Source organism: Hylobates moloch, unplaced genomic scaffold (assembly GCF_009828535.3).
Source record: "Hylobates moloch isolate HMO894 unplaced genomic scaffold, HMol_V3 SCAFFOLD_12, whole genome shotgun sequence".
Lineage (NCBI taxonomy): Eukaryota > Metazoa > Chordata > Mammalia > Primates > Hylobatidae > Hylobates > Hylobates moloch.
This window is the reverse complement of record NW_026652287.1, coordinates 101,609,589-101,635,345: the sequence shown is the minus strand read 5'-3', so window position 1 is coordinate 101,635,345 and position 25,757 is coordinate 101,609,589. Positions and strand designations below refer to the sequence as shown.

The window sequence follows — 25,757 nt, the reverse complement described above, 5'->3', positions numbered from 1 at the left end:
CGTATCTTTTTATTTGTAAATGCATGTATAGGCATCTGTGCATTTCTATTGCTCATTCTAATTATTTCTCCCCATTGAAGTTCACAAGACGGAAGGCCATTTCTCCTCATTCATGGTGCATCAAATCCGGAGGCTTCAGTGCCCGGCACAGTCCCTGTGAGGACAAAATACTTCCTCAGTATTAATAGGAGCATCCCTCCTTTCGGGTTGTCTAATCAGCACTGATGGCAGCGCCGTGTGTACCTGAACTCACATCTGCCCTAAACGATTCTACCAGGACAGCTCTTTTATTGCCTCTGTTTCACATGAGGAATTTGGGACACAGGAGGTTTGGGTGAGTCACCGTCAGGCATAGAGCCAGGAAGTGGCAGAACCACCGGGATTTGAACCATGAACCCAGCAATCTGGCTGCAGGAGGGTCTGTCCTCGCCACCTTTATATGTCACTGCATGAAGATGAGAGAGGAGAGAGGGAAGGAGAAGACGAGAGGGAGAGAAACAGAGGCAAGATATTCCCGCAGGCGGAAGGCTGGTAAAACCCAGACGCTGGACTTGAACCAGGTCTGCGGGACTCAGGGGCATGTCCCGCTGTGCCCCGGCAGCCCAGGAGCCTCTGAGGGGGTCCGGATGGAGCACGGCTTCGCTCCTCCCACCTCCCCATGTGGCTTCAGCCCCTGCTCCCACCTGCCTGAGCTCACAGCCCGAGCCTCACAGGCCGTCACTGGGTCTAGGTCCAAGGACGACTACTCTGGTGATGGAAACCCAGGTGGGGAAGGGTCCACGGACGGCTTATGACCCCGTGTCCTCCCCTGGGAGGTTCTGGTCACAGATCACGGGGGAGAGATGGACAACTTGAGACCCAGGGACTTGAGGCAGCTTCACTCCCATCACACAGAGTCCAGGGCAGAGCCAGATGGAGGGGAAGCCTCATGGCTTCATCCTGCTCACCGTTCACAGCTACGTCCCCTCCCTGTGGCGCCCTCCTCCTCTTAGGGGACCTCACTCCACTGTTCAGGCCTCCCCCGGAGACCACAGAGCCAATAGAGCATCCCCGTCCCTCTCCGCGTGTCCCAGGTTGGAAGGTGAGTTCTAAGTCCCTCCGTCAGGTGCAGAGCGGGGTGAAAGGTGAGGCCACGCCCACAAGGGGGCAGCCTGGAGCTCGGTCAAGCCCGGAAGTCTGGGGTGGGGCTGCCCGGGTGGGTGGCCCCTGCCCCTTCATAGCCTTGTGCCTTTAAGCAAGAAACTTTAATCTATGTTTTGCATATTGGAGAGGAGGAGGAGTTAGAGGATCAGACTAGTGCCTCCCCCATTAAGTGGCGCCTGCATTAAGTGCTGTCCACAGTTCCTGGCATGGAACGAGGCTGCAATCACGGTACCACCGTTGCTATGGTCTCTATGAGCATTAGCGACCTCCCAGAGCTGAGCGGGTGACAGTCCCTTCCCGTGGCCTCCCTAGACCTTGACTCCAAGCCCAGGACAGAGGGCTGGACCCGGAGCTGCATCCGCAGCACAGATCCCCCTGTAATCCCTCCCGCTGAGGACCCTGCTACCGACCAGCTGAGGAGCCGGGCTCTGTGTCGGGGGAGTCCGTATCTCCAGAGGTTTCTGTAAACAGCGGCAGGAGAAGGATTTAGAACCTGTCCCAGCCAACCTGCCCTCCTCCACCCTGAGCCCCCATCCAAAGGCCGCATGGCCATCACGCAATCCCAGACAACGTCCCGAGACTCCTGAGAAAACGGGGCAGGGGACAGGAGGCACTGCTTGCCCCGTTCTCCCTGGGGCTGGTCACTCCCTCTGCTCCTCCCACCACAAGCACTGCTTGACCTCAGGGGACCGTTGAGGTCCTGGGGGGACATGAAGGTGGGTTGGAGCCTCTCCAGTGGACTTGGACTCCAGGACATCTCGGGCTGAGCACACACAGGGGTGCGTGTGGTCACAAACCAAAGGCTTTCCCAAAGCACTGTCCCGCCCTGGTCAGGGACCAGGATGGACCCTGTGTTCTGCCCAGTGGGAGACGAACCACACCAGGAGAAGCACATTACCTGGGGCAGATTCTGGCTCAGAGGAAAGGAATAACAAGTGGGACCATCCATCCTGTGTGGAAAGACACTCAACCCCTTGTAGGGGGTTGCCCCCTAATCTCTGGGAACCCCCTCCCCACCCAGCCAAGCAGGGCCAGCTCTGAGCCCACCCAATGCTGGGGCTGAGTGTCCAGGCCATCCGTGGCGTCCAGAGGAGACCAGGGCTCCAGGGACCTAAGCAGGTGTGAGGCAGAGGGAACCTGTGTGCAGAGGGAGAAGGGGAGGGGAGGGCTTGGGGGTCAGGAGGAGGGCAAGGGTGGCCACAGAGAGAGGACAGCAGCCGGGACAGGGTCCAGGGACCTGGGGACAAGCTCGAGGGTCGAGCTGAGACTTGGGCAGGGCCCAGGTGACGTCCTCACCTTTCACCCGCAGCTCCAGGTAGTCACTGTGCTCAGACCATCCGGGGAGCTTATAATAGATGCAGCGATAACTCCCAGCACTGTCTTCACTTACTGAGTCAATGTGGAATCTGGCCTCTGACTCAGATGGACCAAGTTGAAACACATTATAACTATCTTTGTACTTGGTTCTATCCTCCCTCTCCAGGCGGAATACGTAAACCCCAACCGGGCCCCGGCACTGGAAGGTCACAGGCCTCCCCGGGGGGATCACAGTGCCTGGCTCAGCCGAGATGGAGGGTCTGGGCAGGGCCCCTAGAAGGGAAGCAGAGAAGGATCTCAGCATCCACGATAGGAAGTCACCATGCCACACATGTCATTTTAGCATCACACTTCAGGGTTTTTAGCAATTTTATAGAGTTATGCAGCCACGACCACAGCCCAACCTTAGAAGTTCCCACGCCTCCTGCACCTTCTACGTGCATGTGATCCTCATCGCTGCAGAGTTCTTTTCCCAGTTGACAGTAAGGACCCTGAGACTCGCTCACAATTTGGGTCTTGCTCAGCGTCACGTGGGAAGTGTCGGAGCAGCCTGGGGCCCTTCATGTCTGCTGCAGAGCCCAGGGCCACTTTCCAGAGGGACGGAGGGTGGGAGGGAGGCACAGGATGGGGATGACAGGGTCATTCGTGAAGGACAAGGGGCAGGGAAGCGAGGGCTCTGGAGATGGCTCGTGCTGGGGCCTGAAGGGCACTGGCCTGTCCCCGGGTGGGACTGAGTGTGGGACGAGGGTTCCCAGGCTCCTGTGACGGTCCGATGGGGTGAGGGTGAAGCCCCCAGCCCTGATCTGCTCACAGCGGATGCCCAGCCCGTGACAGATCCCCGCTGCTAATGCAGGTCTCTGTGGAGACACCACCTCTGGGTTTTCCTCATAGTTTCTACTTTCTTCTCAGCCTAATTTGCATTTCCTTGTTATTAAAGCTCTTGAAAAACCCCATTTATCTCAACTGGGCTTGGGGTGGAGGAGGAAGGGCGGGTTTGATGCCCTGAAACAGGAAGGTTGTGTCAAAATTAGCAAAATCCCTGAGCAGGGCAGAGAGCTGGCAGGGCTTCAATTCACTCACCGCGACTTCAATCATTCCTTATTATTGACAAATTAAAACTGCATATGTTTAAGGTGCACAACACGATGTTTTGATATGGTATACACTGTGGAATCGCTGAATCAAGCTAATTAATATAACCTCGCTTTGCGTAGTTAATGGTTGTGGTGAGAACATTTAAAATCTGCCCTCTTAGCCATTTTCAAACATACGATACATTGTGATTAACTCTAGTCATTATGTTGCACAATCCTGAACCTACTCTTCCTGTCTAGATGAAATTTTCTATCCTTTGACCAGCATCTCCCCAAACCCACCCATTTGTTCATTTTTCTTTCTTTTAACCGTATCTCAGTTACTTATCAATCCGTTTAAAGACGTTTTTCATGGGCTGCTAATTCCACGAATGTGAGAAACACACACAGGATGCCTGCCCTTTGGAGGCAGACGTCTAGAAGGGAGGACAGATATTGATCGAAGAATTGTCCAAATCTGCAGCTGCGAACTGCAGTAAGTTTCCGTGGGTAAGTGCAGGGATCTAGGGGACAGGTGGGCGGTGGAGCTGACCTCCTCTGCAAAGTCAGGGGAAGCGCTATCTGAGCTGAGAGCTGAGAGAGGAGTAGAAACTACCTGAGCTGAGCAGACAGGGGACACCAGGGCACTCAAAGTGGGAAAATCAGCCAGTGAATGCTGCTCAAAGGAAACAAGGTTTTGGTTAGAGAGGAGAAATCAATTCAAGAGTCATCATGTGCAACACGGTGACTACGGTTAATAACAATGTATTACATTATTGGACATTGCTCATGGAGGTGATTCTAAGCATTCTCACCACAAAAAAGGATGAGCGCAGGAGGAATGCCTACATTCCCTAGCCCGATGTAGCCATTCCATGCTGTGTGCCGAGTCCACAACATCATATTGGACATGACAAATACATGCAATTTTCATCGGTCAATTTTAAACTGAATTAATTAATTTTTAAAAATCAGACAAGGCGCAGTATCTCACACCTGTAATCCCAGTACTTTGGGAGGCCAAGGTGGGCCGATCACCTGAGGTCAGGAGTTCGAGACCAGCCTGATCAACATGGTGAATCCCCGTCTCTACTAAAAATACAAAAATATTAGCCTGGCGTGGTGGCAGGCGCCTGTAATGCCAGCTACCTGGGAGGTGGAGGCAGGGAGAATTGCTTCAACCAGGGAGGCAGAGGTTGCAGTGAGCAAAGACCGAGCCATTGCACTCCAGCCTGGGCAACAAGAATGAAACACCGTCTTAAAAAAAAAAAAAAAATCAGCATGTGAGACGGCCCAGTGTTGAACAGAATATGGAGTGTTTGAGAAAGCGAAAGAACCTGGAGGAATGTAGAGATGGGTGAGCCCAAGGTCGCGGGGACAGGATGTGGCTGGGAAAATGCGCATGTCCAGACCAAAGAGAGGTGCACAGGTCTGATTCCACTGAAGATAAACAGGGGAAGGGCTCTGAGAAAAAAAAATTTCATCTTACAATGAGATATTAAACGAAAATTTTTGAATACAGCTTAAAAACTGTGGAAGGTACAATGGTCATGGTTGTGCTTTTGCAAATCGCCAGTCCCTGGGGTCAGGAAGGGAGCAGGCAGCAGTGGCATGGACAGGCTGAGGCCGGCCTCGGGGAGCCACGGAGGGGACAGGGGCCGTCACCTGGGGGAGATGCAGGAAAAGTTGATGAAGAGAGAGGGAAAGGTGAGAAAAATTTAGAGTGAAATCACCAGGACTGGTGACATGATGCATCTAGGAGAGAAGAGGATGAGTGTTCAGAGTCTGCCCTTTGTGACTGTCATGTTCCCCACCAGGAAGCTGCCGAGTGAAGTGTGGGCTCGTCTGGGGAAAAGAGCCGGGCCCAGCCTTGGTCGTGTTGGGTTTGAATTCTCATTGTGGAAATCGGTGTGTGGAGGTGACACCTGCACTCCCAGGGTGACCGCAGCGCTACTCACAGCCGCCAAGACCTGGAAATAACCTGAGTTATATAACCACCACCAAATGAATGGATGAGGAGAATGTGATGTGTATATGCAATGGAATATTATTCAGCCCTAAAAAAGGAAGGACATTCTGTCATTCGCAACAACATGGATGAACCAGAGGAAGTTATGCTAAGTGAAATAAGCTGGGCACAGAAAGACAAATATCACATGTGGAATCTAAAAAAGTTCATCTCAGCCTGGTGCATTGGCTCATACCTGTAATCCCAGCACTTTGTGTGGCCGAGGTGGGTAGATCACCTGAGGTCAGGAGTTCGAGACCAGCCTGGCCAACATGGTGAAACCCCATCTCTACTAAAAACACAGAAATTAGCCAGGCATGATGGCAGGCGCCTATAATCCCAGCTACTTGGGAGGCTGATTCAGAGGCAGGAGAACTGCTTGAACTCGAGAGGTGGAGGTTGCAGTGAGCTGAGATTGTGCCACTATACCCCAGCCTGGGTGACAGAGTGAGACTCCGTCCCAAAACAAACAAACAAACAAACAAACAAATAAGGTCATCTCACAGAGTTAGAGATTAGAATGATGCTATTAAAGGCTGGAAATGGGGGGCTTGGGAGAGACACTGATCAAATGGTACAAAGTTTTGGTTAAACAGGAGGAGTAAGTTTTTGAGATCTATTGCATAGCAGTCTGACTATAGTGAATAATAACTTATTATATATTTCAAAATTGCTAAAAGTAGGTTTTAAATGTTCTCATCACAATAAGTAGGTGATGTGATTTATATGTTATTTAGCCTTATTTAATCTTTCCACAATGTTTACATACGTTGTAACATCACATTGTACCCCACAAACATATACAGTTATTTGTCGATTAAAAATCAGATTTTTGGCTGGGCGCAGTGGCTCATGCATGTAATCCCAGCACTGTGGGAGGCTGAGGCGGGCGGATCATAAGGTCAGGAGTTCGAGACCAGCCTGGCCAATATGGTGAAACCCCGTCTCTTTTAAAAATACAAAAAAAAAAAAAATTAGCCTGGGGTGGTGGCAGGCACCTGTAATCCCAGCTACTCAGGAGGCTGAGGCAGGAGAATAGCTTGAAACTGGGAGGCAGAGGTTGCTGTGAGCCGAGATTACGCCACTGCATTCTAGACTGGGTGATGGAGCGAGACTCCATCTCAAGAAATAAAAATAAAATAAAATATAAGACTTTTGAAAATAAGAAAAGCAAAATATGACAGGTGGTGAATGAAGGAGAGAAAGGGGTGAGGGTTATGCATTTTACATTTGGAAGAGTTTGCAATCTAGGGTATATTTAAAGGGATCCCTCCAGGCCCTCTAAGAATCGACATCACTCCCACCCAGAACTGCCCTTGGGGTGACAGAGGGGACTGGGAAGACAGGACGAAGATGTGACTCACCCTCCCACGTGTGGATCGTCTGGGCCAGGCAGAGCACTGGAAGAGAAGGTCCAGTGAGAACAATGCCCACCACCCAGTTCCCTTACAGGGCTGCTAACAAAAGGGGGCTCGATGCAGCTGGGGGGCATTCAGCATTTCATAACGACCAAGCCAACCCTCCTCAACAGCACTAGCTCAGTGTAATCCTTCTTGCTGCAAAATAGTTTCAAGATAAATCCCAAAGTCTCCTCTTCCAAAAAGGCTCCTGCCCCCGCTCCCCCCCCCCAGTCCTTTTTTTGGTGGTGTTGTTGGAGACGGAGTCTTGTTCTTGTTTCCCAGGCTAGAGTGCAGTGGAGCCATCTCGGCTCACTGCAACCTCCACCTCCCAGGTTCAAGCAATTCTCCTGCCTCAGCCTCCCAAGTAGCTGGGATTACAGGTGCCCGCCACCACGCCCGGCTAATTTTTGTATTAGTAGAGATGGAGTTTCACCACGTTGGCCAGGCTGGTCTCAAACTCCGGACCTCAGGTGATCCACCCGCCTCAGCCTCCCAAAGTGCTGGGATTACAGGTGTGAGCACCACGCCTGGCCCCCCAGCCCTTCTTGAAGCTGACCTTATCCCCACAGCCGGGCCCCTGTTTTTAGGACAAGGTCATCTCTGATCAGACTTAGGCCCCAGGAGAGCAGCAGGGCAGTCTTGGGGGGAGGAGGACACTTTCCTCCCCAGAATCTTCTGGACTAGAGTCAGGCTTGAGCAGGGAACTTTCCAGTCCTTCCCGCTCCCTCCAGGACTCACCTAGGCCCAGGAGAGCAGTGAGGTGTGGAGACATGGCCCCGGTCCCAGAACTCTGCAGCAGACACAAGCGGACAGGATGTGCTGGCCAGAGGCCTCTAGCCTATGGGGCTTCCACAGCAACTGCCTCACACGAGAGGGAGAGATTTCTGTTCTGTTCTTTCCACCCTTCCCGCTAGTGAGATGAGAGGGAGGGCCTTGGTTCCTGAAAAACATCACTCACCCGCATGATCAGATGACCCTAAACTAGTTACCTGATGTGTCAGCCTCTTTCTAAATCTATGGGACGAGGCAGAATAAAGGTCGTGCAACCAACTGACTTGGATGCCATCCCAACTCCACACGTTAACGACCACCGCTCTTGGGCAAGATGTTACAAAACTAGATGTCGACATGTCCTCTTATTTAAAATGAGAGTCATAGAAATCCTTCCCCAAGTTTTTAATATTGTGATCTCTGCTAGAATCCCAACAAGGCCAGTAACGCGTTAAAAATGATCCTAGAGTGCGCCGGGCGCGGTGGCTCACGCCTGTGATCCCAGCACTTTGGGAGGCCGAAAAATTGTGCACTCACTCTAGAGAACAGTGGGGAGGTTCCTCAAAAAACTAAACATAGAGCTACCATATGGTCCAGCGATCCCACTTCTGGGTCTATATTTAAAAGAAACAAATTCAGTATGCAAAGAGCCGTCTGAACTCCCCTGATCACTGCAGCACTATTCGCAATAGCTAAGACATGAAAATCATCTAAATGTCCATTGACAGAAGAATGGATATAGAAAATGTGGTACATACACACAGGGGAATACTATTCAGCCCTAAACAAGGAAGAAAATTCTGCCATGGGCGACAACACGGATGAACCCTGAGAGCATCACACCAAGCGATGCAGATGCAGAGACCAAGTACTGCATGATGTCACTTACAGGAGATCTACAAAGTCACCAGAGTCACAACATCACAGCAGGGAATGGTGGTCACGGGGGCTGGGAGGAGGGGGAAATTACCAAACAGGCCTAGAGATCTGCTGCACCACATACGACACATCGTCAGCAATAACGTCTTGTTCACTTGAAATTTGTTCAGAGGACAGAGCTCACATTAAGTGTTCTAACAACGATACATAATAACAAATATTATATATAAATAATTATAATTATTACATCTAATCATAATATAATTAATATAATATTGATTATTAGTTAAAACTGTTTATCTACTTTATACACAGTCATTACTTACACGTTTATATATAATAATACAGCAAATACTATACATATGCAAGTTTATATATAATTGTTAATATATATAAACTATTATAATTATACATATACATTTAACAATTTGTGTGTGTGTATGTGTGTGTGTGTGTGTGTATGTGTGTGTGGAGATGGAGTCTCGCTCTGTTGCCCAGGCTGGAGTGCAATGGTGTGATCTTGGCTCACTGCAACCTCCACCTCCCAGGCTCAAGCAATTCTCTTGCCTCAGCCTGCTGAGTAGAGGGGACTACAGGCGCACGCCACCACGGCCGGCTAATTTTTGTATTTTAGTAGAGACGAGGTTTCACCATGTTGACCAGGCTGGTCTTGAACTCCTGACCTCATGTGATCTGCCAGTCTCAGCCTCCCAAAGTGCTGGGATTACAGGCGTGAGCCACCGCGCCCAGCCCCATTAACAATTTTAATTGTTATTATATATATTAGGTATAATACACACACACATTCACACACACACACACACACACACACACACACACTCTCTCTCTCTCTACTAATGAGTTCTCTTCCCCTCCTCCCACAGTGTCATTTGGCTCCAGGAGGGGGCAACGTGGTCCAACAGCACATGCAAAATCCTGAAGGGGTTGAATGGCCGGGAGACGGTGCTTAGAACCTGGCATTGAGGTCTGGGGCCGGATGGGCACTCAGCTGGGTGTGGAATGAGAAGCAGGACCAGGACCAGCAGTGCATTTCGGCATCATGGAGCTGAGGGGGACAGCAGCCCACCCTATCATGGATTCTCATCTCCGCTGCTTCTGAGGACACTGGGGAGCTTGTCTCCAGGTGTAACTGTCACAGACATTGATGAGGGTCTACACCACAGCCGTTGCTCACTTCTTCCTTACTAACCAAAAACCAGTTCTGTTTGAGTGGCTATGCTCCAAGCCCAGGGAGCAAGTAGGAGGGAAATGGAGTTTAGATTAAGGCGATTTTAGCAATCCCATTTTCAGGGTTTGATTCAGAGCAGGGCGTATGACCAGATATGACCAATAATACCTAAAGCAGAACAGAGCAATGTTCCTGGGAATCATATTTATCTCTTAATAACAGAGGGTTTCAAAAAAAAAAAAAAAGCCACCCTAGGTGACAGAGTGAGACTCTGTCTCAAAAATAAAAAGAAAGTTTTTTGCATCAGAGTAGTCCAAACATTTCAAAAACATTGAAACATTCCATTATAATCACTGCGTTGCAGACTAGTCCTCCTCCCGAGACGTGGTGGCTGTAATGATCTCAAGCTGGGATCTTGTGGACAGACAGGGGAACTCAAGCTAAATCCTGGTCCTCAAAGAGTTCTGCACAATGCAGTCCCAGGTACGTTCTTCCAATCTAATCCAACTTTCTGTGAATATGTTAGACTAAGTCCATAAGACAGCAATCCATCGAAAAAATAACAATAAACCAACTAAAACTGCTTAATATAATATATTAAAGACTTTTTTAGGCCGGGCACGGTGGCTCATGCCTGTAATCCCAGCACTTTGGGAGGCCGAGGCGGGCGGATCACGAAGTCAGGAGATCGAGACCATCCTGGCTAACACAGTGAAACCCCGTCCCTACCAAAAATACAAAAAAAAAAATTAGCCGGGCGTGGTGGCGGGCGCCTGTAGTCCCAGCTACTCGGAGAGGCTGAGGCGAGAGAACGGCGGGAACCCGGGAGGCGGAGGTTGCAGTGAGCCGAGATCGCGCCACTGCACTCCAGCCTGAGAGACAGAGCCAGACTCTGTCTCAAAAAATAAATAAATAAATAAAGATTGTTTTAATGCCTCAGAGATATAAAAACTAAGTGAAGGCTGTGCAGTCAAAAGTTAAAGAAAGACGGAATCCCCAGACTCAAGCTGAATACTGAACCTGGTTCTCACCTTGATGATGATGAATTAACTGAGCTTTATTTTCATGATTTTGTAAATCACGGGGAGAAGGATAAAGTGCAGGGGTACAGATTCCAAAAGCTTCCACCTCATCTTAAGAATGATTTCAAATCACTCACCAACTTCTCGTAGTTGCAAGGAATACGACATTTGTTTTGAAACTTAGCCTTGAACACGAGGCCAAAACACAGTGGTTCCTGAGAATGACTTTCCTGCTTCTGACTCTTCTTTCACGTGCAGAATGGTTTCTATGTATTAGATTCTCCTCCCTGCCTCTTTTCACTGTAGGTCTTCATTAGCGATTTTTAATCAGCTTTATCAAGGAATCCTTGGCAGACAAACTGCCTTCATTGAATCTGTGCGATTCAGTGAATTCTGACAGTTGTGAAACCACCAACATATCCAAGATTTTCCTCACTACTCGGAAGATTCCTCCTGCGGACAGAATCGACGTCAAAGGTCACAGAACACGTGGGCAGTTATTCTGGGGTTTTCCGTAAAAGGGGTGATGCAGAGCTGTCATCGTTCCATATTCTCAGAGGGCCCCTCCACCTTTGCATTCCTCTAAGACTTTCATCCCAGCTGGAGAAGGTCTGTGTCCAAGACATGCTACACATTCAGAACATCACAGCTTACTCACTCAAAAATGTTACTTGGCCTGGGCACAGTGGCTCACGCCTGTAATCCCAGCACTTTGGGAGGCCAAGGCGGGTGGATCACGAGGTCAGGAGTTCGAGACCATCCTGGCCAACATGGTGAAACTCCCTGTCTACTAAAAATACAAAAATTAGCCAGGCGTGGTGGCGCACACCTATAATCTCAGCTACACAGGAGGCTGAGGCAGGAGAATCCCTTGAACCTGGGAGGCAGAGGTTGCAGTGAGCCAAGATCATGCCACTGTACTCCAGCCTGGGCAACAGAGCAAGACTCCATCTCAGAAAAAAAAAAAAAAAAAGTTACTTGGTGTCGGATGCACAGGCATGGAGTATTGATTCTCACACTGGACTCAGATACATACACAATATTTGCAACTTAAATCAAATTGAACACCAATTAAATGTCAAGTAGAAAGACAACATCTACAGAAATAAAATGACATAAGATGCAACGTGAAATGTCATTCAAAGAGGAGTTTGCATTAGAATAGTTCAAATATTTCAAAACTATTCCAGCACAACACTGCGCTGCTGACCTATCTTCCTCCTGAGATGTGGTCACCGTGATGATCTCAAGCTTGGACCTCGTGGACAGACTGGGGAACTCAAGCTAAACCCTGGTCCTCACAGTTCTGCACATTGCAATCCTGTGTGATTCCGTCCAATCTAATCCAATCTCAAGGACCCCAGTTCCTGAGCAACCCTGGCTTGGCTCGGCCAAAGGGAAGCGTCTACAGAATCTGAGTCTAGAATGCCTGGAGGTCTGTACTTCTTGCTGTTTTCAGGAGATTCAACTGCAAAGCCCTCCCCAAGTCATCCACGTTGGCTCACGTTTCTGCACCCCACCCTTCCTGCCTGGGAGGACCCTTCTTGTTCAGCCAAAAAAGCAACCTGAGGGTGGGGTGGTAGCAGGGACTCATCCATTTCTCTTTCCATCTTCTGGCCCCGATGGAACCCTGGAAGGAAGACCTCAAGACGATGATCATCTCCACAGGATTCCCGACCTGTCCCTGGCTTTGTCCTGAATATCAGCCTTGGCAGCCTGGCCTGGGCTCCGCTGGTGGATGAACTTGGCTTTCCACGGGTTGCCACCTCCAGCCTGCACTGTGGAGAGACCAGGTCCTCGGAACAGCATTTTAACCTTGTCCTCTCTTCTCTTCCAGGGTTTACCAAGACATAGCAGGTGTCATAGAAGTGAAAAAGCTTCTGCTGTACCAAGGTCAGGAATTGAGCAAAACTGAAAAACACACAGGATGTGGTCTGCCAGGTGCCAGCATCACAGCTCAAATCTTTAACAAGGTCCAACCACAGGCACGGAAATAAACAGCTTCTCCCTGCCCTGTATACGTCTCCGATTTTACCCAGGATGGGGCTGAGGAAGCAACACAAATTCCCAAATTTTACTTTATTTTTTGCATGAGAGCCAAGGCAATATTAGACAAGCCTTAGTCCCTAATTAGTGCCTGACAAGACCCATATCTGTCCCAATCCTTCTATTCAAAGTAGGCACTATTTGCTTTTACCAAATGTGAAACTCATGTCAAAGCCATGCTGTGAGTATTTACACCAGAGAAATCGGCAAATGCTACATGTCAGGGTTGTTTTTTGTTTTTCTTTTTGCTTGTTTTGAAGAGAGCTGATTGTCAAGCCTTTACCACAGGTAAATTTTCAAAGGCCAATTTAAAGAAAAAAAAATTTTTACAGAACATGTAAAAAAAATCAACGTGAAGTCAACATGCTCCAGGGAAATCAGAGGCTTGATGAAGCATGAAATTTCTGTAGTGTATACTCCATCCTGTTTCCCCCTCCTACCTCAGCTACCGTAACCAGCATCTGAAGTCTTACATTCAAATTTTCCTTGCACAGCCGGGTGCGGTGGCTCACGCCTGTAATCCCAGCACTTTAGGAGGCCGAGGCGGGTGGATCACAAGGTCAGGAGATCAAGACCACCCTGGCTAACACAGTGAAACCCCATCTCTACTAAAAATACAGAAAATTAGCCGGGCGTGGTGGCGGGTGCCTGTAGTCATAGCTACTCGGGAGGCTGAGGCAGGAGAATGGCGTGAACCCGAGAGGTGGAGGTTGCAGTGAGCCGAGATCGCCCCACTGCACTCCAGTCTGGGCAACGGAGCGAGACTCCGTCTCAAAAAAAAAAAAAAAAATTTTCCTTGCACTTTTGTATATATAGTGTTATCTCATCAATGTAGCTGTTTGGCATGTGTGTGTATATATATGTAGGCTGTCATCTTTAAAATTTATTTATTTATTTATTTATTCATTTATTTGAGACAGGGTCTCGCTCCGTCACCCAGGCTGGAGTGTATTAGCACAATCTCAGCTCACTGCAGCCTCCACTTCCTGGGGTCCAGAGATCCTCCCACCTCAGCCTCCTGAGTGGCTGGGACCACAAGCACGCACCACCACACTCCGCAAAATTTTGTTTTGTTTGATAGAGATGGGGTTTTGTCTTGTTGCCCAGGCTGGTCTCGAACTCCTGAGCTCAAGCTCACCCACCTCGTCCTCCCGAAGTGCTAGGATTACAGGCGTGAGCCAACACACTTGAGCCATGCTGTCATTTTGTTGTTGTTGTTGTTGTTGTTGTTGCTGTTGTTGAGACAGACTCTCACTCTGTCACCCAGGCTAGAGGGCAGTGGCACCATCTCGGCTCACTGCAACCTCTGCCTCCAGAGTTCAAGTGATTCTCCTGCTTCAGCCTCCTGAGTAGCTGGGATAACAGGAACGTGCCACCACGCCCAGATAATTTTTGTATTTCTAGCAGAGACGGGGTTTCGCCATGTTGGCCAGGCTGGTCTCGAACTCCTGACCTCAGGTGATTCATCTGCCTTGGCCTCCCAAAGTGCTGGGATTACAGGCGCTCAATTTTAATTTTAGTGCAAAGTATAGTTTTCAAAACAATGTTTGCAATGTCATCAAATATAGAATAAGCATGCATCAATGTCTCCTTAATTCATTAATAATGAAATCATCATTCAAAATTCCTATCTTTACCCAAATATTTAGCTTCTTCTGTTGCTCTTCATTTGTTCCTGCATTTCTCTATTTCCACTGGGATTATTTCCTCTTGTCCAAGCCTTTTATTCTGGCAACCAATGAGCTTTTCCCTCTTTCTATAGCTTCGCCTTTTCCAGACTGTCACATAGTTGGAATCAGACAGTGGATACCCCATTTGGGCGGGCTTATTTCGTGTAGTGATATACATTGGACTCTCCTCCACGTCTTTTCATGACTTGAGAGCTCGTCTCTTCTTAGCACGGGATAATATTCCATTGTCTCGACACATAGTTAATCCACTCACTTACTGAAGGGCATCTTGGTTGCTTCCAAGTTTGGGCAATTATGAATAAAGCTACCGTAAAGATCCATGTGCGTGTTTTATGTGACCATACGTTTTCAGCTCCCTTGAGTAAACACCAAGGAATGCAATTGCTGGATTACATGGTAAAGCTATATTTAGTTTCAGAAGACATTGCCGCACTGTCTCCCAAAGCGGCTGTACCATTTCGCCATCCCAGCAGCAATGAATGAGCGTTCCTGTTGCTCCACATCCTCGCCAGTAGGCCAGTATGTGGTGTTGTCTACGCTTTAGAATTTGGCCACTCTAATAGGTGTGTCGTGGTAGCTTGGTTCCTAAGATACTGAGAGAGTTGTGGAACACCAGCTGGGAAATCAGCCAGAATGAGCTTCTCCTGTGACGTCCTGTCCCACACACAGCCTCAGAGATCTCGGACAAGCCACTTCCCCTATAAACCTATCTTTCCTTTTTTTTTTGAGATGGAGTCTCGCTCTGTCACGCAGGCTGGAGTGCAATGGCATGATCTTGGCTCACTGCAACCTCCGCGTCCCAAGTTCAAGTGATTCTCATGCCTCAGCCTCCTGAGTAGCTGGGATTACAGGCATGTGCCACCACACCCAGCTAATTTTGTATTTTCAGTAGAGACGGGGTTTCCCCACATCAGCCAGTATAGTCTGGAATTCCTGACCTCAGGTGATCCGCCCGCCTCAACCTCCCAAAGTGCTAGGATTACAGGTGTGAGCCACCACACTTGGCTACTTCCCTTATAAACTTTTGTAAATATAAATGTGTGAATATTCTTTCTTCAGAAGCCGATCAACCAATATTTATCAATTGCTTATTATCTGCTTGGTGTTTGAGATTCAGGAGTGAGCAAAACAGATCCAGCCCCTGCCATCAACAGAGCTCTGAGTCTAATGATGATAGGGACAGGATCAAAGAGCAAATCACAAATTATTTAGCTACCATTGTGAGATAAGAGTTAGGGTGACACTAACCACCATAATAAGTAAGTCTTAAAATACCGGCCAGGCGCGGTGGCTCACGCCTGTAATCCCAGCACTTTGGGAGGCCGAGGCGGGCAGATCACAAGGTCAGGAGATCGAGACCGTCCTGGCTAACAAGGTGAAACCCCGTCTCTACTGAAAATGCAAAAAATTAGCTAGGCGTGGTTGCGCGGGCGCCTGTAGTCCCAGCTACTCAGGAGGCTGAGGCAGGAGAATGGCGTGAACCCGGGAGGCGGAGCTTGCAGTGAACCGAGTTCCCGCCACTGCACTCCAGCCTGGGCGACAGAGCGAGACTCCGTCTCAAAAAAAAAAAAAAAAAATATCGATGGCTTAACACAATGAGGTTTGGCATCTCACTCATGTCAATGACCAATGAGGGTTTCTCTGGGCAGAATTTGAGTTTTTTTCCCCAGGATGACTCAGGGACACCGGCTTCTTCCATTGTGCTCACATCATCCCCTTGGGCAATGGTGTCCCATACTTCAGACAGAAAGAGGAGACACAGAAAATATTTGTAAATTTGCAAAATTGACGGACGCACATCATTTCTGTCCAGATTTTTGGCTCTAACTAGTCATTATGCTCAGTCACACATGGGTGCAAAGGAGACTAGAAAAACAGTCCCTTGGCGAGGGTAGCCACCTCCCAGAGGTTCCAGTGCTTGCACTGTAAGGGAAGTACAGAATTCTTTTTTTCTGGTGAGCAGCCACACATCTCTGCCTCATGTGAAAAATAATCTCAAGAAGAAATGTACCTGAGAGTGTATAGCCAACGAGCATGATGTCGTGACACCCGATTGATGGACCGTGTTGGGTGATTGACTCTCCTGATCTTAGAAGGAAATCCAAACCAAAGTTTCAAGTAACATCAAAGAGAAACATCTCCATGTTCCTTCTGGAACCCATGCACGTCTTAGCTAACCTGCAGGGAGAAGTAGAAACCACTAGAACCGAGGGAGGCAGCTCCGTGCAAGGGTGATGGGCTTCTCCCCTCCCAGTTCCCTTAGTTCTGGAGTTCGATGAAGGACGGAGTGCACACGGCCCACTCCATTTCCTCTTTCTCTGAACCGGTAGTGCAGAACCTGAACCCAGACAACCTCTGGGTATGAGTCCAGCCCCACATCACAGCTGTGGTTTTGGCTGCCGCGGTGACCATGGCAAAGTCCTGAGACGTTTGCTGTTGTGGGTTTGATGGACAGCCTGGACGTTTTCCTGGACTCCCACTGAAATCTTTATCTTTAACTTCAAGATCGTCTTCTCCATCCCAACAGAACTCATCAGGCCCAGAAGGCTCCCAGCCCCAGAGGTCCCCAGAGCTCTTCAGGTGGAATGTTGAGTCTGGACCAGCCAGGATGGTGACTCTGGAGAAGTTCTCCAGAAAAGAACAGCACCTAGAGTCTCATGAGTTCCAGGCCCTTGGAAATTTAGACTCCAGAACCACTGCCAAAGTAACCCTCTCAGCGCAGCCCTTCAGTACCCAGCATCCACTGTCCTGGTGGGAGTCCGTTGTGTTGCTCCAAGAAGACAGACCGTCACCATTACCAGAGAGACTGACCCTCCTGTGTTCAGGTCCTGTGGCCCAGACTCAGCTCTGGAAGAGAAATCTGGATTTAAAATGCTCAGCACTTCGCTCAAAATCTGCACTCGCTGACGTCTGTAAGCTCTTGGTCCCAGCCTGGGCTGCGAAGCCTGAGGCTTGAGCAGATAATACCTTCCTGCCATCGTCTCTGCTCCCTCTTCAATCGCTAAGCTCCCACAGCATTGATCTAACCAGACACGGGCCCAGGGAGAGAGCTGTCTTCCCCGCCTCCCAGCCCCGATCCCTCCATCCCTCGCCTGCCATGCCAAGACTGGTCAAGTGAAAGTCCAGGAAGAAAGCGTGGGAAGGGGCACCGTGCTGCCTGCGCCGGCCCCGCTGTGCAGACGGCAGATGCTCGGGATGTGGTGCTCAGAGACTCAGTCCCGACCGTCTTGTGGCTTCTTACCAAGTGCCTCCCAGGAAGGCACCATGAGGCTTAGTTCTTCCTTCCCGTGACTGAGGTAAAGGGGAGAACTGTGTCCTTGGACATCATCATCCATATGCCCAGCCCGAACGTGATCTCTCACCCAAACACCAAATCCAGACAGGCAACCATGGCTATGGGGTGTGGAGGGGGAATCTGAACACCAACCTGGAGGTCAGACTTGAAGGAGACGGCGACGCTGCCTTCGCCCCATCCAGAATATACAACCTTCGATGGGCCACCTCCCCAGTGAGGCTTCATCAAGGGGGCTTGGTCAACTTCCTTTTTGTGTGAACGAAAACATACATTTCCAGGCACCTATTAAGGGCTTGAGTCTGTGTCAGAGACAAGCCACACAAGTCAACGGACCTCACAGTCTAATGTGGAGGGCACACCTCTGACTATTCAAACGTCATATAGGCCGGGCATGGTGGCTCACACCTGTAATCCCAGCACTTTGGGAGGCCGAGGCAGGTGGATCACTTGAGGTCAGGAGTTCAAGACCAGCCTCACCAACATGGTGAAACCCCATCTCTACTAAAAATACAAAAAAATTAGCCAGGCATGGTGGCGCATGCCTACAATCCCAGCTACTCAAAAGGCTGAGGCAGGAGAATTGCTTGCACCTGGAGGCGGAGGTTGTGGTGAGCCGAGATTGCACCATTGCACTCCAGCCTGGGCAACAAAAGCAAAACTCCATCTTAAAAAAAAAAAAAAAAAGTCACATAAAACATATTAATGGTAGATTTTAACAAATTAGCCTCGAAATACCTGCAGTTTGTCACAATGGAATGGTCACTTCTCACTGGGTGACACTTCCATATGGGGTCCCAGGTTGGCAGTTGGAGCTCCTCCACTGGGTGACTCAGGTGCCCAGATTCTTCCAACTTTGGGGTCCAACCTCCCCTAGAACCTTGGAGTGTTCTGTTACCAGCGAGGGGAAAGAGGAAAGGGCTCATCCGTGCCTTTTAAATAAAAACTCTGAATGTCGCTTATCACTGCTGCTCACATTCCAAGGGTGGGAATTAGTCAGGAGTCCACAGCTAAGTCCAAGAAGGACAGAGACAGCGTCCCTCATGGGACTGCTGCCTCCAGGGACAACTCTACACCACGTAAGAGAGCCATGAGTTTTTGTTGCACTGAGAGCTGTATCTGCTGATGTCGTAAGTGCTCTAAAGAAAAAAAAAAAAAAATCCTATGACCTTGTGTGAAAAGGGGACTTGGCCGGGCACGGTGGCTCACTCCTGTAATCCCAGCACTTCTGGAGGCCAACGCGGGTGGATCTCCTGAGGTCAGAAGTTTGAGACCAGCCTGGCCAACATGGGGAAACCCCGTCTCTACTAAAAATACAAAAATTAGCCAGGCGTGGTGGCGTGTGCCTGTAACCCCAGCTACTCAGGAGGCTGAGGCAGGAGAATCATTTGAACCCAGGAGAGAGAGGTTGCAGTGAGCCAAGATGGCACCACTGCACTCCATCCTGGGCAACAGGGCGAGACTCTGTCAAGAAAGAAAGAAAGAAAAAGAAAAGAAGAAGGAAGGACAGAAGGAAGGAAGGAAGGAAGGAAGGAAGGAAGGAAGGAAGGAAGGAAGGAAGGAAGGAAGGAAGGAAGGAAACAGAAAAGAAAAGAAAGAGACTTGACCCTGAGAGCTGACCCCAGGGAAGCCACCTGCAGCGTAGAGTGGAATCGGGGCTGAGGACTGACGAGCTGGCGACAGGAAGAGCAGCTGGAGGGGAGACGTGGACGGAGGAGACAGCTTCTGTGAAAGCCCCCATCAGGATATAATTTGCCTGTTGTGAGTGGACTCCAGATGGAAAAATAATGAAGAGGAGTATGTGTATGGATTGAGCAGGAGTCTCAAAAACGCCAAGTAGAGTTTTGGTATCTTACCCTCACGAGAGTGGGACAGGTTTTGAGCCTAAGCGTGGCGTCGTCACATTTTTGTCTAAAATGTATCGGTAAGACCTTCCTGAAGTCAGAATTGCACGAGGCAATCAAAGGAAGAGGTAACTTTCCTGAGCTGTTGCTCTGTGCCAGACCCTGCTCTGAGTATCCCTCATGGGTAGTTTCTTTAATTCTCACAACTTGGGGAAGATGTTTTCATCGTTAGGCCAGTTTTACAGATGAGAACAGTGACGCTCAGGGAGTTAATTAATTTGATTAGCATCTTGCATCAAGATGTCCCGGAGATAAGGCTGACGGCAGCTTACCTGGAATGCTGGCGTCATCGTCACAAGCATACCACATGCCTTCACGAAAATCAGACTCTCCCTCCAAAATGCAGGTCTAATTTCATAAAATAAGGTATGCTAATAATAAAATGCAATTGGGTAGTAAAATAACAACACAACACAATAAAAACATCCGCCTCTCTGTGCCACTCTTCTGCTCAGAAACTTTCCAGGACTTCCCGCCTCAGTCACACTGACACGACTGCATCTTCTCTCCCCCAGCTTGGGTTAGTGCTTTGATAGCGTCTCCTCCGACTCTACTTTTCACTGACTGTGATACAGTCCCAGTGACCTCCTTGCTATAACTAAAAAACATCAAGCATGCATCTGCCTCAGGGTTTATCCACATGCCATTCTCGACCTGGAATGGCTTCACCCAGACAGGCACAAGACTCACCCCTCCCTCTCCTTCACTGTCAACCTCAGTATCTCCTTATCCTTCAGACCTTCTTGGACCATCCTGTCTGAAGTTGCAACACTCCCTCCCGATTTCATATCACCTCTCGCTGCCTTTTTTCTTTCTTCAGCATGTATCATTAATCTTCAGCATATGTGCACGTATTTTACTTATTAATATTGTAGACTATCTGCCTTCCCACTACAATGTATCCCCATGAAACCATACATTTTTTTTTCTGCAGTGTTTCCTACAGCGTCCCTGCACCTGGAACACTCCCTAGAACATAGTACATAATAAATATTTCTGAATGAATGATGACTGAATAGACCTAGTACATAGGGAGTATGGGGAAAGTTATGGGTGCATAACTTTATTTATCTAGTGCAATTCCAGAGGCTGGATCTCTAGATTTTAATTTTGGTAGTGTCAGTTATAAGCTCTTTCACTTTAAACTAAGTTTATTAACCTCTCTGTTTCTCTGCCTCTTCCTCTGTAAAATAAAAAAGCAATGCTGCCTAACTCATAGAACTGTTGTGATTATCCAGTGAATGATTATGTTAATGGTACTCAGACTGAAATTACTTAATAACTAGCCATTAATTCAGTAATAAGAGATTTGTAGGAAAATATTAATCAAGATGTTTGTAGCAATTAATATTAGGTCAAGGGAGTTTAAATGGCTCTTCATTTTTCGAGGTGTTTTTATTTGCATTTTTAAATTGAGTATGTGTTAGCCTTATAACTGAAAAAAATTAAATTATTTATACCTGAGGGAAAAAAATAAAATGAAATAAAAGTGCCCCCTTTAAGGAGCTGAGAGTATTGGCTTAGAAAGAACGGGCAAGGTACCAAGATCTCTTTCCTATGACTGATACCTCCTCATTTTTCCCTCCTGAGTTTCAATCACGCAAGATGAGGAAGGCCTAGAGTCTCCTGTGTGGCTTAGTGTGTGCAGGGAACGAGACTGCCTTGTACCCTTACAAATTTGCTGAGAAGATAAATCTTATGTTAAGTGCACTTGTCATCATAAATTGATAGGTGATAATATAAATATTATCAAATAATAACAAATAGGCCGGGCGCAGTGGCTCATGCCTGTAATGCCAGCATTTTGGGAGGCCAAGGTGGGCATATCACTTGAGGTCAGGAGTTCGAGACCAGCCTGGCCAACATGGTGAAACCCCATCTCTACTAAAAATACAAAAATTAGCCAGGCATGATGGTATGCACCTGTAATACCAGCTACTCAGGAGGCTGAAGCAGGAGAATCAGTTGAACCCGGGAGGCAGAGGTTGCAGTAAGCCAAGATCGCACCACTGCACTCCAGCCTGGGTGACAGAGCCAGTCTCCATCTCAAAAAAAAAAAAAAAAAAAAAAAAAATTCCATCCCAATAACGCTTCAAAAACACTTTTGCCTTCTGACTTTATTTCTTCTTATTTTCAATGGAATTCAGTCTACTGTTTTCACATTTACCATTCAGGGATATTTGGACAGAATTACACGGCCACAGGTCAACCATTATGACCATGATTCCCTTTCTAAGAATGAGGAAGGGGGGCCGGGCGTGGTGGCTCACGCCTGTAATTCCAGCATTTTGGGAGGCCAAGGCGGGCAGATTACCTGAGGTCAGGAGTTCGAGACCAGCCTGGCCAACATGGAGAAACCCTGTCTCTACTAAAAATACAAAAAATTAGCCGGGTGTGGTGGTGTACACCTGTAATCCCAGCTACTCAGGAGGCTGAGGCAGGAGAATCGCTTGAACACGGGAGACGGAGGCTGCAGTGAGCCAAGATTGCACCACTGTACTTCACCCTGGGAGACAGAGCAAGACTGTGTCTCAAAAAAAAAAAAAAAAAAGAAAAGAAAAGAAAATTACTTAATGGGTACAATGCACATTATTTGGGCGATGGATACCCTGGAAGTCCTGATTTCATCACTATGCAACAACATTTCCTGATTTCATCACATGCAACAAAATTACACTTGTACCCCATAAATGTTTACAAAGTTTTTTAAAAATATAGAAAAATGAAAGGCAAAAGTAAGCATGCTTTCTTAAAAATAAAAAGTAGTCAGACTGAGCCTAACATTACTAAGAGTTCTAATATTGATTATTATTATTTACTTATTTATTTTTTGAGATGGAGTTTCACTCTTGTCACCCAGGCTGGAGTGCAGTGGCACAGTCTTGGCTCACTGCAACCTCTGCTTCCCAGGTTCAAGTGATTCTCCTGCCTCAGCCTCCTGAGTAGCTGGGATTACAGGCCTCTGCCACCACGCCCAGCTATTTTTGTATTTTTAGTAGGGACGGGGTTTCACCATATTGGCCAGGCTGATCTCAAACTCCTGACCACAGGTGATCCGCCTGCCTCGGCCTCCCAAAGTGCTGGGATTACAGGCATGAGCCACCACGCCCGGCCTAATATTAATTATTAATGATTGTTATCATAATTGTTATTTTCATTATTGGTGTGTTGTTGTATTTATATGTACAAAACAGCACCAGTGGAGAACCCACATTCTTTTCGAGAACATATGAAAAATCTACAAAAATTGACCACTTCTTAATCCACCGAGGTCTCAAAATATTCCAAAGATTTAATATAATGAAACTATATTTTGTGACTACAAAAATTACATAAGAGACCAAAAATTAACATTTAAAAACACACATTTTTAAAACAACAACAAAAATCTGCATAACTTCCGAGTGACTGTTAAAAAAACAGAAGTTGTGACATATTTAGAAATGAACAGACAATGTTATTCATATCGAAACTTAGATGCAATAAAAATTACACTTAAAGTGAAATTTGTATTTTTTAAGCACAGTTTTGTTTTTTTTTTTTTTTAGAAATTATGAAGTTTGCTCTCGGCTTTCGGCTCGGAGGAGGCCGGCCAAGGTGCAACTTTCTTTGGTCATCCTGAATCTGGGTTCATCCGACACCAGCCGCCTTTACCATGCCGCCAAAGTTCGACCCCAGCGAGATCAAAGTCGTATACCTGAGGTGAAGTCGGTGCCACTTCTGCCCTGGCCCCCAAGATCGGCCCCCTGGGTCTGTCTCCAAAAAAGGTTGGTGATGACATTGCCAAGGCAACGGGTGACTGGAAGGGCCTGAGGATGACAGTGAAACTGACCATTCAGAACAGACAGGCCCAGAGTGAGGTGGTGCCTTCTGCCTCTGCCCTGATCATCAAAGCCCTCAAGGAACCACCAAGAGACAGAAAGAAACAGAAAAACATTCAACACAGTGGGAATATCACTTTTAATGAGATCGTCAACATTGCTGGACAGATGCGGCACCGATCCTTAGCCAGAGAACTCTCTGGAACCATTAAAGAGATCTTGGGGACTGCCCAGTCTGTGGGCTGTAACGTTGATGGCCACCACCCTCATGACCTCATAGATGACATCAACAGTGGTGCAGTGGAATGCCCAGCCAGTTAAGCACAAAGGAAAATATTTCAATAAAGGATCATTTGCCAAAAAAAAAAAAAAAATTATGAAGTTCGGGGCTGGGCGAGGTGGCTCACACCGGTAATCCCAGCACTTTGGGAGGACGAAGTGGGCGGATCACGAGGTCAGAGATCGAGACCACCCTGGCTAACACGGTGAAACCCCAAACCCTGTCTCTACTAAAAAAAATTAGCCAGGCGTGGTGGCGGGCGCCTGTAGTCCCAGCTACTCGGGAGACTGAGGCAGGAGAATCACTTGAACCCGGGAGGCAGAGGTTGCACTGAACTGAGATCGCGCCACCGTACTTCAGCCTGGGTGACAGAGACTCCATCTCAAGAAAAAAAAAGAAAAAAGAAAAGAAATTATGAAGTTTAGAGAATTAATCACTGAACATGCAACTTGAGGAGCTGGAATGAAAAAAAAAGAAGTAAAGGGCAGAGAGGAGGAAGCCAGCCAGCAGTGATGCAAGGGAGAGAAAAAAAATGCCTCCCTAAGGGCTCACCGCACTCACCAAGCTGCATTATCTCAAAGGAAAAAGAAAATAAAGAAGACTTCAAAGGTGGGAGAAAAAACACCATGGTGTACCAAGTTTCTATTATCATAATTACATCAGACTTCTCATCAGTCGGTCTGGAATTTAGAAGGCCAGGGAGAAATATATGTGAAAATACCCCATGGGCCGGGCTCCTGACTGTAATCCCAGCACTTTGGAAGGTGGATGCGGGTGGATCACCTGAGGCCAGGAGTTCGAGACCAGCCTGGCCAACATGGTAAAACCCTGTTTCTACTAAAAATACAAAAAAATTAGCTGGGCCTGGTGGTGGGCCCCCATCATTTCATCTCGGGAGGCTGAGTAGGAGAATTGCTTCAACCTGGGAGGTGGAGCTTGCAGTGAGCCGAGATCGCGCCGCCACACTCCAGCATGGGCAACAGAGTGAGACTTGTCTCAAAAAAAAAAAAAAGAAAAAGAAAAAGAAAATAGCCTATGTACTTCTATGGAGAGATCCCAGGGTGTATTCTTAGGGATTAAACGACATCAGGATGGTGGCTGTATTGTGCCAAGAATTGGAATCAGAATATACATTCATATTGACTCATATTCACCCAGAAACCAACACTGGAAGGATTAATATGAGAAAGTTAAAATTGTGGCTCTCCCACGTTTTTCTCCCCGTCGACCCACCTGGACAAGCTGCAGACCTAGAAATCGCCTCGACTGCTCCTCTTTCTCACCCTCTCCCCTTGTTCCACCTTCAGAATCTGTCCTCATGCAGACACGGCTTACCAGCACCACGGCGCCAGGTTCACCCTCTCTCCCCTTGTCCAGGGAACATCCCCTAGCTGGTCTCTCCACGCTCATTTCTTGCTACTCAGCTGCCCCTCTCCATATTGTAGCAGAATGATCTTTTTTTTTTTTTTGAGATGGAGTCTCGCTCTGTCGCCCAGGCTGCAGTGCAGTGGTGCAATCTTGGCTCACTGCAACTTCCGCCTCCCGGGTTCAAGCAATTCTTCTGCATCAGCTTCCCCAGTAGCTGGGATTACAGGCACCCACCACCACGCCTGGCTAATTTATTTGTATTTTTAGTGGAGACGGGGTTTCACCACGTTGGCCAGGAATGGTCTCGCTCTCTTGACCTCGTGATCCGCCCTCCTCGGTCTCCCAAAGTGCTGGGATTACAGGCGTGAGCCACCGCGCCTGGCCCCAGAGTGATCCTTTAAAAGCATAAATCGGATTATGTTTTGTTACCATTGAAATCTCCAGTGACTTCATAGTGCACATGGCCCAAAACCCAAAGTCTGTGACCTACGGGACACTTACTTTTCTTTCCAATTTCACGTTGGTCCCTGTGCCCCTCACTCCCTGCCCTCAG

General features: G+C 48.1%; 1 protein-coding gene and 1 pseudogene across 1 annotated transcript; one reads left to right on the top strand and one right to left on the bottom strand.

Annotated features, from left to right (window-relative positions):
• Positions 1-7,905, bottom strand: LAIR2 (leukocyte associated immunoglobulin like receptor 2). Its single transcript, XM_058425784.1, has 6 exons — positions 7,900-7,905; positions 7,680-7,731; positions 6,906-6,986; positions 2,440-2,733; positions 1,554-1,604; positions 1-154 (listed from the first exon to the last, which is right to left on the bottom strand). Exons 1-6 carry the CDS (start codon positions 7,903-7,905, stop codon positions 111-113), a joined length of 528 nt encoding a protein of 175 aa, XP_058281767.1. The 3' UTR covers positions 1-110.
• A 15,470-nt stretch (positions 7,906-23,375) lies between these two features.
• On the top strand, positions 23,376-23,877 carry LOC116479204 (large ribosomal subunit protein uL11-like; annotated as a pseudogene).
• The last annotated feature ends 1,880 nt before the right edge of the window (positions 23,878-25,757 follow it).

Coding starts and splice junctions, on each gene's coding strand:
- LAIR2 (XM_058425784.1), bottom strand. Junction 1,605..2,439: donor CCTGGAGCTGCGGGTGAAAG/GTGAGGACGTCA, acceptor CGCTGTTTACAG/AAACCTCTGGAGATACGGAC. Junction 155..1,553: donor AGAGCCCGGCTCCTCAGCTG/GTCGGTAGCAGG, acceptor TTGTCCTCACAG/GGACTGTGCCGGGCACTGAA.